Genomic DNA, 12,285 nt, shown 5'->3' on the forward strand with positions numbered 1-12,285 from the left:
CTGAGATTGTTGGTATCAAGGTTCTAGGCCAGCCCAGGAAGAAAAATTTACGGCTCTTTCTCATTGAAGAGCTGGACTTTGGTGACCACCTGGTATTCTAGCTATAACTACCAGGAAGTCTATATGACCAAAAAACCCTCCTTGCGCAGGGAAGGTCTAGCTCAAAAACTATAAGCAGAAAATAAGGTATGAGGTATGGCTCAGCAATTAGAACACACAAAACAAGGGAGACCAGAATTTAAATCTTGAACCAAAAAACAGGTACATTTTTCTAGAATTGGGTTGTAGCTCAGTAGTTCAATGCACTCCAGTGGGAAGCACTGGGTTCCTAGCACCAAAAAAAAAAAAAGAAAGTGGTTCTTTTTGTTGTTGTTTTAGGGTACTGGGGTTTGAAGTCAGGGCCTCACACTTGCTAGGCAGGTAGATGTTCCACTAATTGTACCACACACGCACACCCCAAATCAAAGTTGTTTTTGCTGGTTTTGGAGCTTTAACTCAGCACCTAGGCCCTGTCCTTGAGCTTCTTTGACCAAGGCTAGCGCTCTACCACTTGAGCCACATCTCCACAGCTGGCTTTTTTTTTTTTAATGTAGTTTATTGGAGTCTCATAGACTTTACTTCAGATCTCAACCTCCTGAGTAGCTAGGATTACAGGTGTGAGCCACTGGCACCTGGCCTAAAAAGTTAGTTTTATGAATGAATATATTTACCCAAAATGACAGCCTAACTTAGTTGCAAATACTCACAGCACACTCTTCCTGTCCGACTCTGACAAGAATGAGTTGTGAAATAAACAAAGCTAAGCCTTAAAAAGGATTAAGATGAGGAAAAAAGAAAAATGACTAGACATGTAATCTTGGCCATATATATATATATATATATATATATATATATATATATATATATGCACATCTGAAGGAAGCTAGGAGGAAGAATCAGAGGGAAATGGGAAAAATACAACAGAGGGGCATATCAGTTGCACTGGACATTGATGAAAATGAACCAAACAACTCAAGGGCAATGATGGGAGGGAAGGAATGAGAGGGAAAGAGGGAACAGCTCACACTAAGCAAAAGGAAAGAAGTATACATATCACCTGATGTAGAAGAAATAGCTGTATTGTCAAAGCTTATAGAATTCACAAACTATATAGACCAACATAATGACAATTTGCCTTGTGAAGGTTAAAATGTTTGTAACTTTAACTAAGTATCACTATCCTAAAATACTGTGAAATTTGTTAAATTTATGTAATCACTTAATCTCAATAAAAATTATTAAAAAAAAAAGAAATGACTAGAACATGACAGAATAGTCCTTATTTTTCTTTACGTAAAAAATACCTATGGGATTTACACTTATCTGTCCATTAGCATTGGTGAAAAGACCAAGGTAGAAATAAACCCCTTTGTGACCTCAATCAAAATGGAAGAGCCTATCCTTTTCAACAAGAGAGAGATGCATACATAGACTACAACACTTTCACTCAGGTAATGAAAAACAAAAACAAGTTGTCACATGCTTATAAAAATGCTTTACAGCTCCTACAATCCAGCAACAAAGATTAAAAAAAAAAGAGGCCAGCCGGGCGCTGGTGGCTCACGCCTGTAATCCTAGCTACTCAGGAGGCTGAGATCTGAGGATCGCGGTTCAAAGCCAGCCCGGGCAGGAGAGACCGTGAGACTCCTATCTCCAATAAAAACCACCAGAAAACTGGAAGTGGCACTGTAGCTCAAGTGGTAGAGCGCTCGCCTTGAGCTGAAGAGCTGAGGGACAGCGCCCAGGCCCAGAGTTCAAGCCCCACGACCAACAAAAAAAAAAAAAAGAGGCCAGTTGCTATTGGCTCACACTTGTAATCCTAGCTACTCCAGAGGCTGAAATCTGAGGATCACAGTTCAAAGCCAGCCTGGGCAGGAACGTCTATAAGACTCTTAATTTCACAATTAATTATTTCACAATTAACCACCATAAAACTGGGAGTGGTGCTGTGGCTCAAGTGGTAGAGTGCTAGCCTTGAGCTGAAGAATTCAGGGGCAGTGCCCAGGCCCAGAGTTCAAGCCTTGAGACTGACAAAAAAATAAATAAATAAATAAAGCTCTTGACTATCCATACTCACTCATTGATAGCTGACACTGCTCTCTACCTACTGCCTAAAAAGTGAAAAACTTAAAGTCAGGTCATACATAATGATGTAAACAGAACACTGTGATTATTATAACCATGTTCTACCTACCTCTCTTCCTCTAGCTCTCTCTCCATCCATGTCTGCCACCAAATTCTTGGTGGAATATCTGAAGGACTAATGCTTTACTTAGGTGAAGCAAGTTGATGGCAGGGGAGTCAGGTGGACTAAATTTTATGAGAAAAAAAATATTTGCTTCTAGCAACTTCTTCATTTTAGGATTTCCTGAGGTAGAACCTCTTTCTGGAGTCAAGTTTTCCAGACCTGATCTCTTTAGCTTTAGACAATTGAGACCACTTGCTTCCGTTAATGAATGAATGAATGATCTCTTCAGAAGATTCTGCTATAAACACCGTCACAGCCTCTCTCCTCTCAGTGGCCTGAGTACTACCTGAATAAGTTGTAGGAGATGCCACATACCAGCCTCTCAAAATACTATGCAAGTCATTCCTTTACACACCAATTCCTTTATGAGTTCTCTAAGTTATTATCACCCATTATCTCCAACTCTTAAGAAAGTAGTATTGCTGCTGAGTTGGAACTAGTCACTGGAGCTCACCTCAAGCAACTGTCCACATAGATCATCTCAGATCCAAGTCCCACTTATTGAATTTCCAAAACAGAACAAGGGGATCTTTCTAGAAGAGGAACAAAGGCCTCACACAGACTAGGCATATTGGTATTGGTATATTGGTATTTTCAGCAAATGGCTTAGGTAACTTATACATACTTGCTTGGGTCATAAAGTTCTAATTGGTCTATATTTGTACTGAAAGCACCAAGAACCTTTAGATACAAAAATGGACAATATGCAAAAGATTGGTCCTTAGTTCTTCCCAGTGAGAAACTTCTGCTTCATAACACAGTACTATAGTTTAGACCAAATGAGGTCACAGATCTGAGCTGTCAGAATGTATATCACAGCAATTCATTACAAAAGTACAAATAGCTGTCTCACATCTCTCTCTCTCTCTCTCACACACACACACACACCATGCAAGTCTTCATCATAATCTTCAGCCACTTCCAGAAAAACAGGCTTTAAAATAATCTTTAGTCAGGTACCAGTGGCTCACACCTGTAATCCTAAATACTCAAGAGGCTACGATGTGATGGCTGCTCTTCAAAGCCAGACTAGATAGGAAAGTCTGAGACTCTGCATTCCGGTTTATCATTAGAAGCAGGAAATAGGGGTGTGGCTCAAGTGATAGAGCAAAAGAGCTAAGGGACAGTGCCCTGAGTTTAAGTGTTAGTACTGGCACAAAAATAAGTAAATAAATAAATGAAAATAACGGATATTGAAGAATGTGGACACATTTTGACAAAATTCAAAGGATTTTTGATGGTTGGTGTGAACAAGTATTATCAAAAGGCTTAAAGAATTGCTTACACAGAAATGGAGGGACAAAAGGTGAACAAATGCAGCAGTGGCGCTCACTAGACACTACTTTGTGTATCACCTTTATAGTAACAATAAAAAATATATTTTATTAAAGAACTGCTTAATATGTCAAGAAAATTAATAAGGTTTTTATAGATTATTCTAACATCTCACTTTAGATTAGAATATGCACTTTTTTTTTAGACAGTTTTGCTATGTTGCCTAAGGGCTGGCCTCGAATTCATAATCCTTCTGCCTCAGCCTCTCAAATGTTGGAATTACAGGCTTGATCCAAACACCTAGCTTGACCTATGATTCCAGCTACTCAGGAGGCTGTAGCAGAAAGATTTTAAGTTTGTGGTATGTAGGATACATAGTAAGACCCTGCCTCAATTAAAAAAAAAAAAAGGCACAGATCTTAGCTACATAGAATTCTGGTGGGTTGCAATCTATGAGAAAGATCCCATCTGTTTCATTCTTTAACCTAAATTTAACCTCTACAACAATGCTTGGCATATTTCTCAAGTGAGATAAAACAAATGCAACAATCCAGAATAAAGAAGAGTGACATTTTATCAACTAGCTCCAGGCTAGTGAATAATAAGGAATGGAATGGAAATACTGACCAGCAGCCAGGTTTTTCTATATAAATAAAAACCATCTCAAATGGGACTACCAAAGCTCCCTGAAAGACAAATTCTAGTGGCTTTTTGGTCTTTTTTTTTTTAACTTCATCCTTCTAAGACTATTATTTATCAGACACAAATTAAACCTTAAATTGTCACAGCTATAGAGCTGAGCTTTCCTGGTCTCCCTAGCCAGTGAAGTTCTCAAACCCAAGTTCTAGTTCAACAAAATGAGACAGGGCCATCAGGAGCAGCTGTATAATTTTAATCTAAATATTTGAGGATACAGAAAGCATTTTACACAATTTTTTTGAGGTTTTAAATTATATGACAGGACATAAGGGCCCCAGAAAAATAGGTCTTTTCTCATAATTAATCCTTGGCATCTGCAGTAAAGACATTCCCTGGTAATCTAACAAGTACTTATTAGTCCCTCCCCAACACAATTTAGTAAGATGTCCTGTCAAATAAATAGCCTAAACTATAACATATAGCCTGAGAAGTAACAATATGGCCCAGTGACCAATACATACATACATAAGCCTTTTTTTAATTGTTTGTTTGCTTTTTAATTAGGATGGTGACTGGAGTTGCTAGCTTCTTATCTTCTACTAACAGTGTGATGTTCAAGAGGGCCGAGTTAATTGTAGAAGGTACTGTTCAATGTTAGTTTTGCCAAATGATACACAAGGATCCCAGTGAAGGAAGCCATTAATTGTTTGTTTACACTTTAGTTTCCTATCTCTAAGTTAGCTATAGGCTCCCCATGCTCTATTTCAGTCACATGTAATTTTTAAGACTCTGCAGTGGGGTAGGGGGGAAATGTTTCACATATAATTAAGAAGAATGTCGCTTGATAAGAGCTGGGACTGAGCTCAAAATAAATCCATCCTGGCAAAACCTCCTTCTGCTTGCTCTGGAAAGAAAAAAGAACACGGACTGATACACAAGGAAGTAACCAAGATGAAAAGGAGGGAAGAAATACAGCTTGAAGTGAAGAAATGACACAGATCTCCCACATACACACTTTAAAAACTTTATTTATATAAAAAACTCATTTGTTTTTAAAAGCATTAACAAGAGAGAAAGAAAAAAAGAGGAAAGGTATGGAGCAGAAGACATGCCCCTTAGTAGTGTTCGGTGGGAAGGTGGGATTTTTGGTTCTCTGGAATTGAAAGTTTAGTGTTTATATAAATGAAAGAGAGGGAAAAAAAAAAGTGTAAGGTCCCCAAAAGCCATGGCTATTCTATTACCCACACCCCACCGAGAAAAAAGAGCACCAGGAAGAGCAGAGGAGGACAAGAGAACCAAGAGTGGAGCCAGGTGTGAATGGGGCAAGTTCCCCTGTGCAGTATGCTCTGAGGGTCTGAGAGCAAAGGACTCCTTGCCAGAAAAGGCAGATGAAGTGGAAAGAAATGGGGGGCAGGGGCAAAATAAGGGGGTTAATGCATGGGGAAGGGGGTTGGTGGGTTGTGCACTTTTCTCTTACCCCATAGCCTCAATATATTAAGGGAAGGGGAAGAGAGGGATAAAGAATTCCAGTTGAAATTTTTGAATAGAGCTTTTAGATTAAGGAAAATAGAAGGCAAATAAGGAAAAGGTTCCAAAGGAAAAAAAAAAAATCAACCCACATAGCAGCTGATTCCTCTAGCCCAACCTAAATAAACACTCAAGTGAGAGCGAGCATACTGGGGAGAGGGAAAAATTGAGGAGACCATATAATTTCCTAAGACTTCTTCAGAGATGATAACCATTCTTGATAACTAAGGAGTAAAAGCTGGACACTCACTCCTGTGACAAGTTCCCCTTTGAGATTCATCAGGGTGAGATTTTGATAAAAGCCTAATCACATGCTCTTGAGCAAAAAGCTCAGTATGGCTGAAATGAACGACTACACCAATCTGCAGTAGGGAATCTGAGGTTCTCTAGGTCACCTCTCCTTTCTGCTATCAGGGGATAAGAAAGCAACGAAATATAACTCACAAAATCATGAGAAATGAGACTGCAGAGGTAAAGAAAGGCACATGGAAGGGAAGGAGAAGATACACCCCAGGCCAAAGGCACAAAGAAGAGGCAAAGCCAGGGGCAATCTCCACCTTGTATGGGTAAAAGGGACAGGAGTTATGTACATCAAGTCCTATAGTTGGCCAACCAATCCAGGAAAAGAGGCAAGGGCCTGTAAGGGTAGGAAAGGGAGAGATGGGGCGGGGGGGGGGGGGGGGGGAAGCCAACTTTGAAGCTTCCTGACAGTTTCAGACTAACCACTTCATGTACATTCCTTCTAGCTCCTCTTAGAGGTTCCTCTTCTTCCCAAAAGACATCTTTCTGCTCCTCTCAACCATAAAGTCTTCTTTGATATTATGTATACAGTCTCTTGCAAATGGCCAGGCCAAGTTAGCAGACTTAGCACTGGGCGGGAAAAGAGGGTTAAGGACAATCTTGGTAAAGGACAATGGAAGCAGCCCCAGAGTTGGCCTGAGGCTCACAGAAGAGAGGGAGTCTGTAGATCCTTGATGGCGCCGGCCTCAGAGAGGAGGAAGCAAGAGTTCTTGGGTTCTCGGTTTCAGTTCTAGGAGACCTTCACTTACTCCAGGGCCCTTGCCAGGTGGAATGTGCCAGCCTTCTTTGCTTCAAAAATAGCCACTGGAGTAAGGAAAGAACATAGACTTCCCATTCTCCAAAAGAAAAAGAAAAAGTCCCTTCCTCACCAGAAAAAAAAATAATAATCTTAAGTATCATCAGTTTATCAGACTGCTGGACATTGCATACAGAGCATGTGACTTCCAATTCTTCCCACGGCTTCCAGTGAACATCTGCACTCTCTCCCTTTCTCCACGCAAAACCACAAGTTCCAGGGAGCGCTGACAAAAAAGAGCTAATCTGCAGCAGTTTCTCAAGGTTTGCAAATAACTGAGTCAGGTTTCTTGGGAGAAATTGGAGGGGTCGCAGGGTGGGACAGGGGACAGGTCAACGAAACCTCGATGGAAGAAGTTGGGAATTTATGGAATGAAGGCAGCCACTTTGGGCTATAAAGGGCAGGAGGCAGCCTGGCAGTTGGCACAATAGTCCAGCGAAGAAAGGGAGAAAAAAAAAATCATCAGTCCATTTCACCACCAAAAAAATAAAAGTACATATATTATAAGCCCAGATGGAGCAAGGATAATAGTTCTAAATCTTCTGCTGTAGGGAGAAAAAAAAAAAAGAAAGAAAGAAAGAAAGAAAAGATGTTAATAAGGTTGGGTAGAAAATGACCTGAAAAAACAGTTGAGCAAATCTGGGCAAATGAAAGCACCACACAACGGAGAATCAGATCACCAGCTGCATGTCCCAGTCTTGGAAGAGGTAATAATCACAGAAGCAGAGCAGCCCGGCCCCACATGGCTGAGACTAGTGTCTCTGGCCTGATCAGATCAGTGATTGGCAAACTGCTGGCAGACAGGAGTCTCCTTCCTCAAGGACCATTTGGGAGTGACTAGAGGACATACCATGGAGGGGTAAGACACTTGGTCCCCCTCATCATCCAAAACCAACTCTTCCTCCAGAGATTCCTGCCCCTCGTCCAGCTGTGAACACATGCCATTTGTTAGTATGAGAGTAGTGATAAGCACCTCATAGGTGTGTGCCAGACCTGGAGAAAATCTCAAAATTTGTAAATCCAAACAAACATGATAGTAAAAGAAAGGTGAACCATTCATAAATAGGCAGAAGAGGGCAATATACGACAGATTAGTTGATGTTAGTTCTATCAGAAGCACCTCCATATGAAGATGTAATCTCCCTCCTCACAACTCCATCAGTGTAGAATAATGGCCCAAGAAATCCCAAGATGGGGGGAGGGAGAACAATTCTTTTTTCCTGGAAAATTCCTAGCAGAAAAAGATGCTATCTTTCTCTTCATAGCTTTTTCTTTTTTTCTGTTCAAATAGAACCAGCTTTAGATACACAACAGTATAGATAAAGAGGATTTACCATCAAGGGTGTGCCCTTCAATGGCTCCATGTCACCTAGATCCCCAGATCGATCCAGTGTTCTGTTATGGTCCCCTCTTTCATTCAGTGTGGAATAGTTGTTATCTATTTAAAAAAAAAGTACACAGAAACTTTAGATTCTCATCTAATATACAACATATATCAAGCAGATACATGTGAAGGAAACATCACTGTTGGAAACTTTGCCTAATGTTTCAAAAAGCCATTAAAGTCTGATGGCCCCAGACTTAAAAGGAATTCAAATAAGGAAGATGATATATATGAAAGACCCAGGACTGGGACTGGGACATCCATTAGACCCGAAGTTCAATCCCCATTCATTGCAGAAACAAAATACCCAGACTGTGACACATGGTAATAAGGCTAAACTGAAGACACTGGTCTTTAAGAGGTATTCAAATTAAGAGGAGTTGGAGGTATGGTACAGTAGGTAGAGCACTAGCCAATGATTGAAAGTATCAGGTAAAAAGTTCAAATCTCAGTCTCAAAGAAAAAAAGAAATTAAGAGAAGAGTCACAGATACTGCAATAGGAAGGCCCTGACAAAGGAAAAGTCACTTTGGACCATTTGGCGATGAAGAGAATTTAGAAAAGCACATGTGAAGGAGATTTCAGTAGAAGCAAAGTTGTTTTTAAATACAGAATGAAAAGATGGAACAGCAAGTGGACAGCTAGTCTGGAAAAGTGCATGAGGAAAAGACAAAGAGGCAGACTGGTGCAGGATGTGATGGGCTAACTTGAGACGTACAAGCTGGCTTCTGTAACGATGGGGGAAGCACAAGAAGACTTCCTGAGATGTCTGAGTACATGAAAAAAAGGAGATGAATCAAGTTTTACTAACATTTACCACATACTTCCAAATGGAAATAACCAACCAACGTTCTTTTAGGCTAGTAAATGAGGGTGTTAGAAAACACTACAGTAGGCTGGGAAGGTGGCTCTAGTACTTGCCTTGCATGCATGAGGCCCTGGGTTCGATTCCTCAGCACCACATAAGCAGAAAAAGCTGGAAGTGGCGCTGTGGCTCAAGTGGTAGAGCACTAGCCTTGAGCTGAAGAGCTGAGGGACAGTGCCCAGGCCCAGAGTTCAGGCCCCATGACCGACAAAAACAAAAAACAAAATACTACATTGAGCCAGGCACCGATGGCTCATGCCTGATAATTCTAGCTACTCAGTAGGCTGAGATCTGAGGATCGCGGTTCAAAGCCAGCCTAGGTGGGAAAGTCCATGAGACTCATCTCCAATTAATCACCAGAAAACTGGAAATGGCACTGTGGCTCAAAGTGGTAGAGTGCTAGTCTTAAGCCAAAGAGCTGAGGGACAGCACCCAGGCCCTGAGTTCAAACCCCATGACCGACAAAAAAGGAAAAAAGAAAACACCAGAGTGATGGTCAGCTCCATACATCCCAATGCAATAGTATTCCATATTGTTAGGCAGGAAATAATCACCTACCTAATAATTTTGTGTTTGATCCCATATTACTCATTTGAATTTCTTCCCGGTCAGGTTTCTTATCTATATGGAATTAGAAAGTTATCCAAGTTAAAAACTAGATTTTCAAAATGTGCATAACACATTACAAATTGCCCTCTGGTCTGTCCTCCTTCCCTTCCTTCAATGAAATTTTTAGTTATCACTCATTACGTACTAAACATGAGTCCAAGTCTACAGCTATAACAAGCACCCAAGGGACTCTGAGAGATCCCTTTCCTACAGACTCTAAGTATGAAAAGCACCTCCATTTATGCTAGAAGTTTTTGAAAATTATTCAGCATCAAAGCCCCTCTGTGATCTTAAAAATTATAATCAAGTCAGTGGGGATACAGCTCAATGGTAGAACAATTTTGTAGCCTGAGTGATATCCTAATAAAAAAAGGCTGGGGGCTTTGTCTCAAGTAGTAAAGCAGTAGAATGTGTGTTAGCAAGCATAAAGCCCTGCATCTAAACTCCAGTACCACCAAAAAGAAAAAAAGGGAAGCCAGGCGCCAGTGGCTCACGCCTGTAACCCTAGCTACTCAGGAGGCTGAGATCTGAGGATCGAAGTTCAAAGCCAGCCTGGGAAGGAAAGTCTGTGAGACTCTTCTCTCCAATAAACCATTAGAAAACTGGAAGTGGCGCTGTGGCTCAAGCGTTAGACCACTCGCCTTGAGCTGAAGAGCGCCAAGGACAGCGCCCAAGCCCAGAGTTCAAGCCCCACGACTGACAAAAAAAAAAAAGAAAAAGGAAAATAGGGAGAGAGAGAGAAAGAGAAAAGAAGAATAAGAGGAAAAGGGATAAGAAAGAAAGGGAAAGGGGGAAGGAAGAACAAGAAAAGAGAATATAAAGATCTAGGAATGATATAGTAGCTCAAGTGACAGGGTACTTGCCAGCAAGCCCAAGGCGCCTAAGTTCAAATCTCAATAACACCATCAAAAATATTAATAGGGTGCCAGTATTACACCTGTAATACTGGCTACTCAGGAGGCTGAGATCTGAGGGTTGTGGTTCAAAGCCAGCTTGAGCAGGAAAGTTCATGAGACTCTATTCTCTAATTAACCACCAGAAAACTAGAAGTGGCACTGTGGCTCAAAGTGGTAGAGCAAAAAAACTCAAGGACAACACCCAGACCCTGAGTTCAAGCACCACACCAACCAAAAAAAAAAAAAAAAAATAGTCAGGCACTAGTGGCTCTTGCCTGTTAAGCCTAGCTATCAGGAAGCTCTGATCTGAGAATTACAGTTCCAAGACAACCCAGGCAGGAAAGTTCATGAGATTCTTTTATCCCTAATTAACCACCCAAAAGCCAGAAGTGGAGCTGTGTATCTTAAGTGGTAGGAGCACTAACTAGCTTTGAGCATAAAAGCTCAGGTACAGTGCCCAGCCCTGAGTTCAAGCCCTAGGACTTGTGCGCTCACGCACATGCACATGCACACGCACACACACGTACACACACGCACACAAAGAAAAAGATAATAAATGTGTAACTTATGATCTAAGTAAAAGAGGAAAAACTTACAAAGCAAAATGTATGCATCATCTCCTGAAGAAAAATGTGTTTGTTTACATGGTAAAAGGATTTAAAAGCTATAATCCAAAATAATAATGGTTTTCTGGTTATATTATTTAGTATTATATAAGAATTTAAAAGAGAAAAAAATAAAGAGAAACTAGAATTCACTGCCTAGTAATTTTAAGTTCATGAAAAAAAGAGAAATGATACCCAAGCTAATTGTTTATTTTGAATTCAAATGATCATATCTATCCTCTTATGCACAATGGTGCACACCTGTAACATTCAAGAGGCTGAGACAAAATGAACAAGAGTTCAAGGCCAGTTTGGGCTACAGAGCAAGACATCTTATCTCATAAAACTCAAAGGGTTTAGGGAGCAATGCATTATTGTCCTCTCACAATGACTAACTCATTGAGAAACAAATATGTGCTCTATTTCTTAGTTTAATAAGCTCATTAAGGAATATCAAGAGTCATAGGTTGGGTGAGGTAGTGCACATCTGTAATTTCAGCATTCAGGAGAGTGAGGAAAGAACACTGTTAATTCAAAAATTGTCTGGGCTACCTAGCAAGATCAAAGCACCTTGCCCTTTCCCCACAATAAAAAGGAACACAGGAATGGCTCAAAGAAAAAAGGTGTGTCTGTTGGGTTCCATACCTGGTTTTTGGTTCCGGTCAATGAGAGGGAGAGTACTATCATCATATGAATGACTGCTCTGACTTCTAGAAGCATTATTGAGATTCACCTGTAACAAATATAAAATGCAATATCATAGAATACTAAATTTGAAATACACCTACATATTTTTAAATCCCTCTTCCAACGTGGCCTACTTCCCCAACTCTGCACCGCAATTATGAGTTCCTTCCTCAGCCTATTTTCACATGCATATCTCCCACCCCCTACGACTCCTCATTCATCTTATTTCCTAATAGGTTTAAGCATTTAAGTTCCTATTAACAACTACAACTCTTTTTTTCTTTTTTGCTGGACATGGGGCCTGAACTCTGGGCCTGGGCGTTGTCCCTCAGCTCTTCAGCTCAAGGCTAGTGCTCTACCACTTGAGCCACAGCGCCACTTCCAGCTTTTTCTGCTTATGTGGTGCTGAGGAATCG

The 12,285-nt window shown here is 40.6% G+C and overlaps 1 protein-coding gene across 8 annotated transcripts in view; it reads right to left on the reverse strand.

Moving 5' to 3' along the window:
* Positions 1-4,291: 4,291 nt before the first annotated feature.
* Ctnnd1 (catenin (cadherin-associated protein), delta 1) overlaps positions 4,292-12,285 on the reverse strand; it is a 56,733-nt gene continuing 48,739 nt past the window's right edge. For 5 of the 8 annotated variants that reach the window (XM_013029258.1, XM_013029251.1, XM_013029250.1 and 2 more), the window contains 5 exons: positions 11,828-11,915; positions 9,631-9,693; positions 8,159-8,262; positions 7,675-7,752; positions 4,292-7,369 (listed from right to left, as the gene is read on the reverse strand). In XM_013029258.1, coding sequence (XP_012884712.1) covers positions 7,358-7,369; positions 7,675-7,752; positions 8,159-8,262; positions 9,631-9,693; positions 11,828-11,915 — 345 coding nt within the window. In that variant the 3' untranslated portion in view covers positions 4,292-7,357. The remainder of the gene's footprint in view (positions 7,370-7,674; positions 7,753-8,158; positions 8,263-9,630; positions 9,694-11,827; positions 11,916-12,285) is intronic. The other 3 variants (XM_013029255.1, XM_013029253.1, XM_013029256.1) reach the window with 3 other exon arrangements.

The sequence above is a fragment of the Dipodomys ordii genome, unplaced genomic scaffold (genome assembly GCF_000151885.1).
Source record: "Dipodomys ordii isolate 6190 unplaced genomic scaffold, Dord_2.0 Scaffold117, whole genome shotgun sequence".
NCBI lineage: Eukaryota > Metazoa > Chordata > Mammalia > Rodentia > Heteromyidae > Dipodomys > Dipodomys ordii.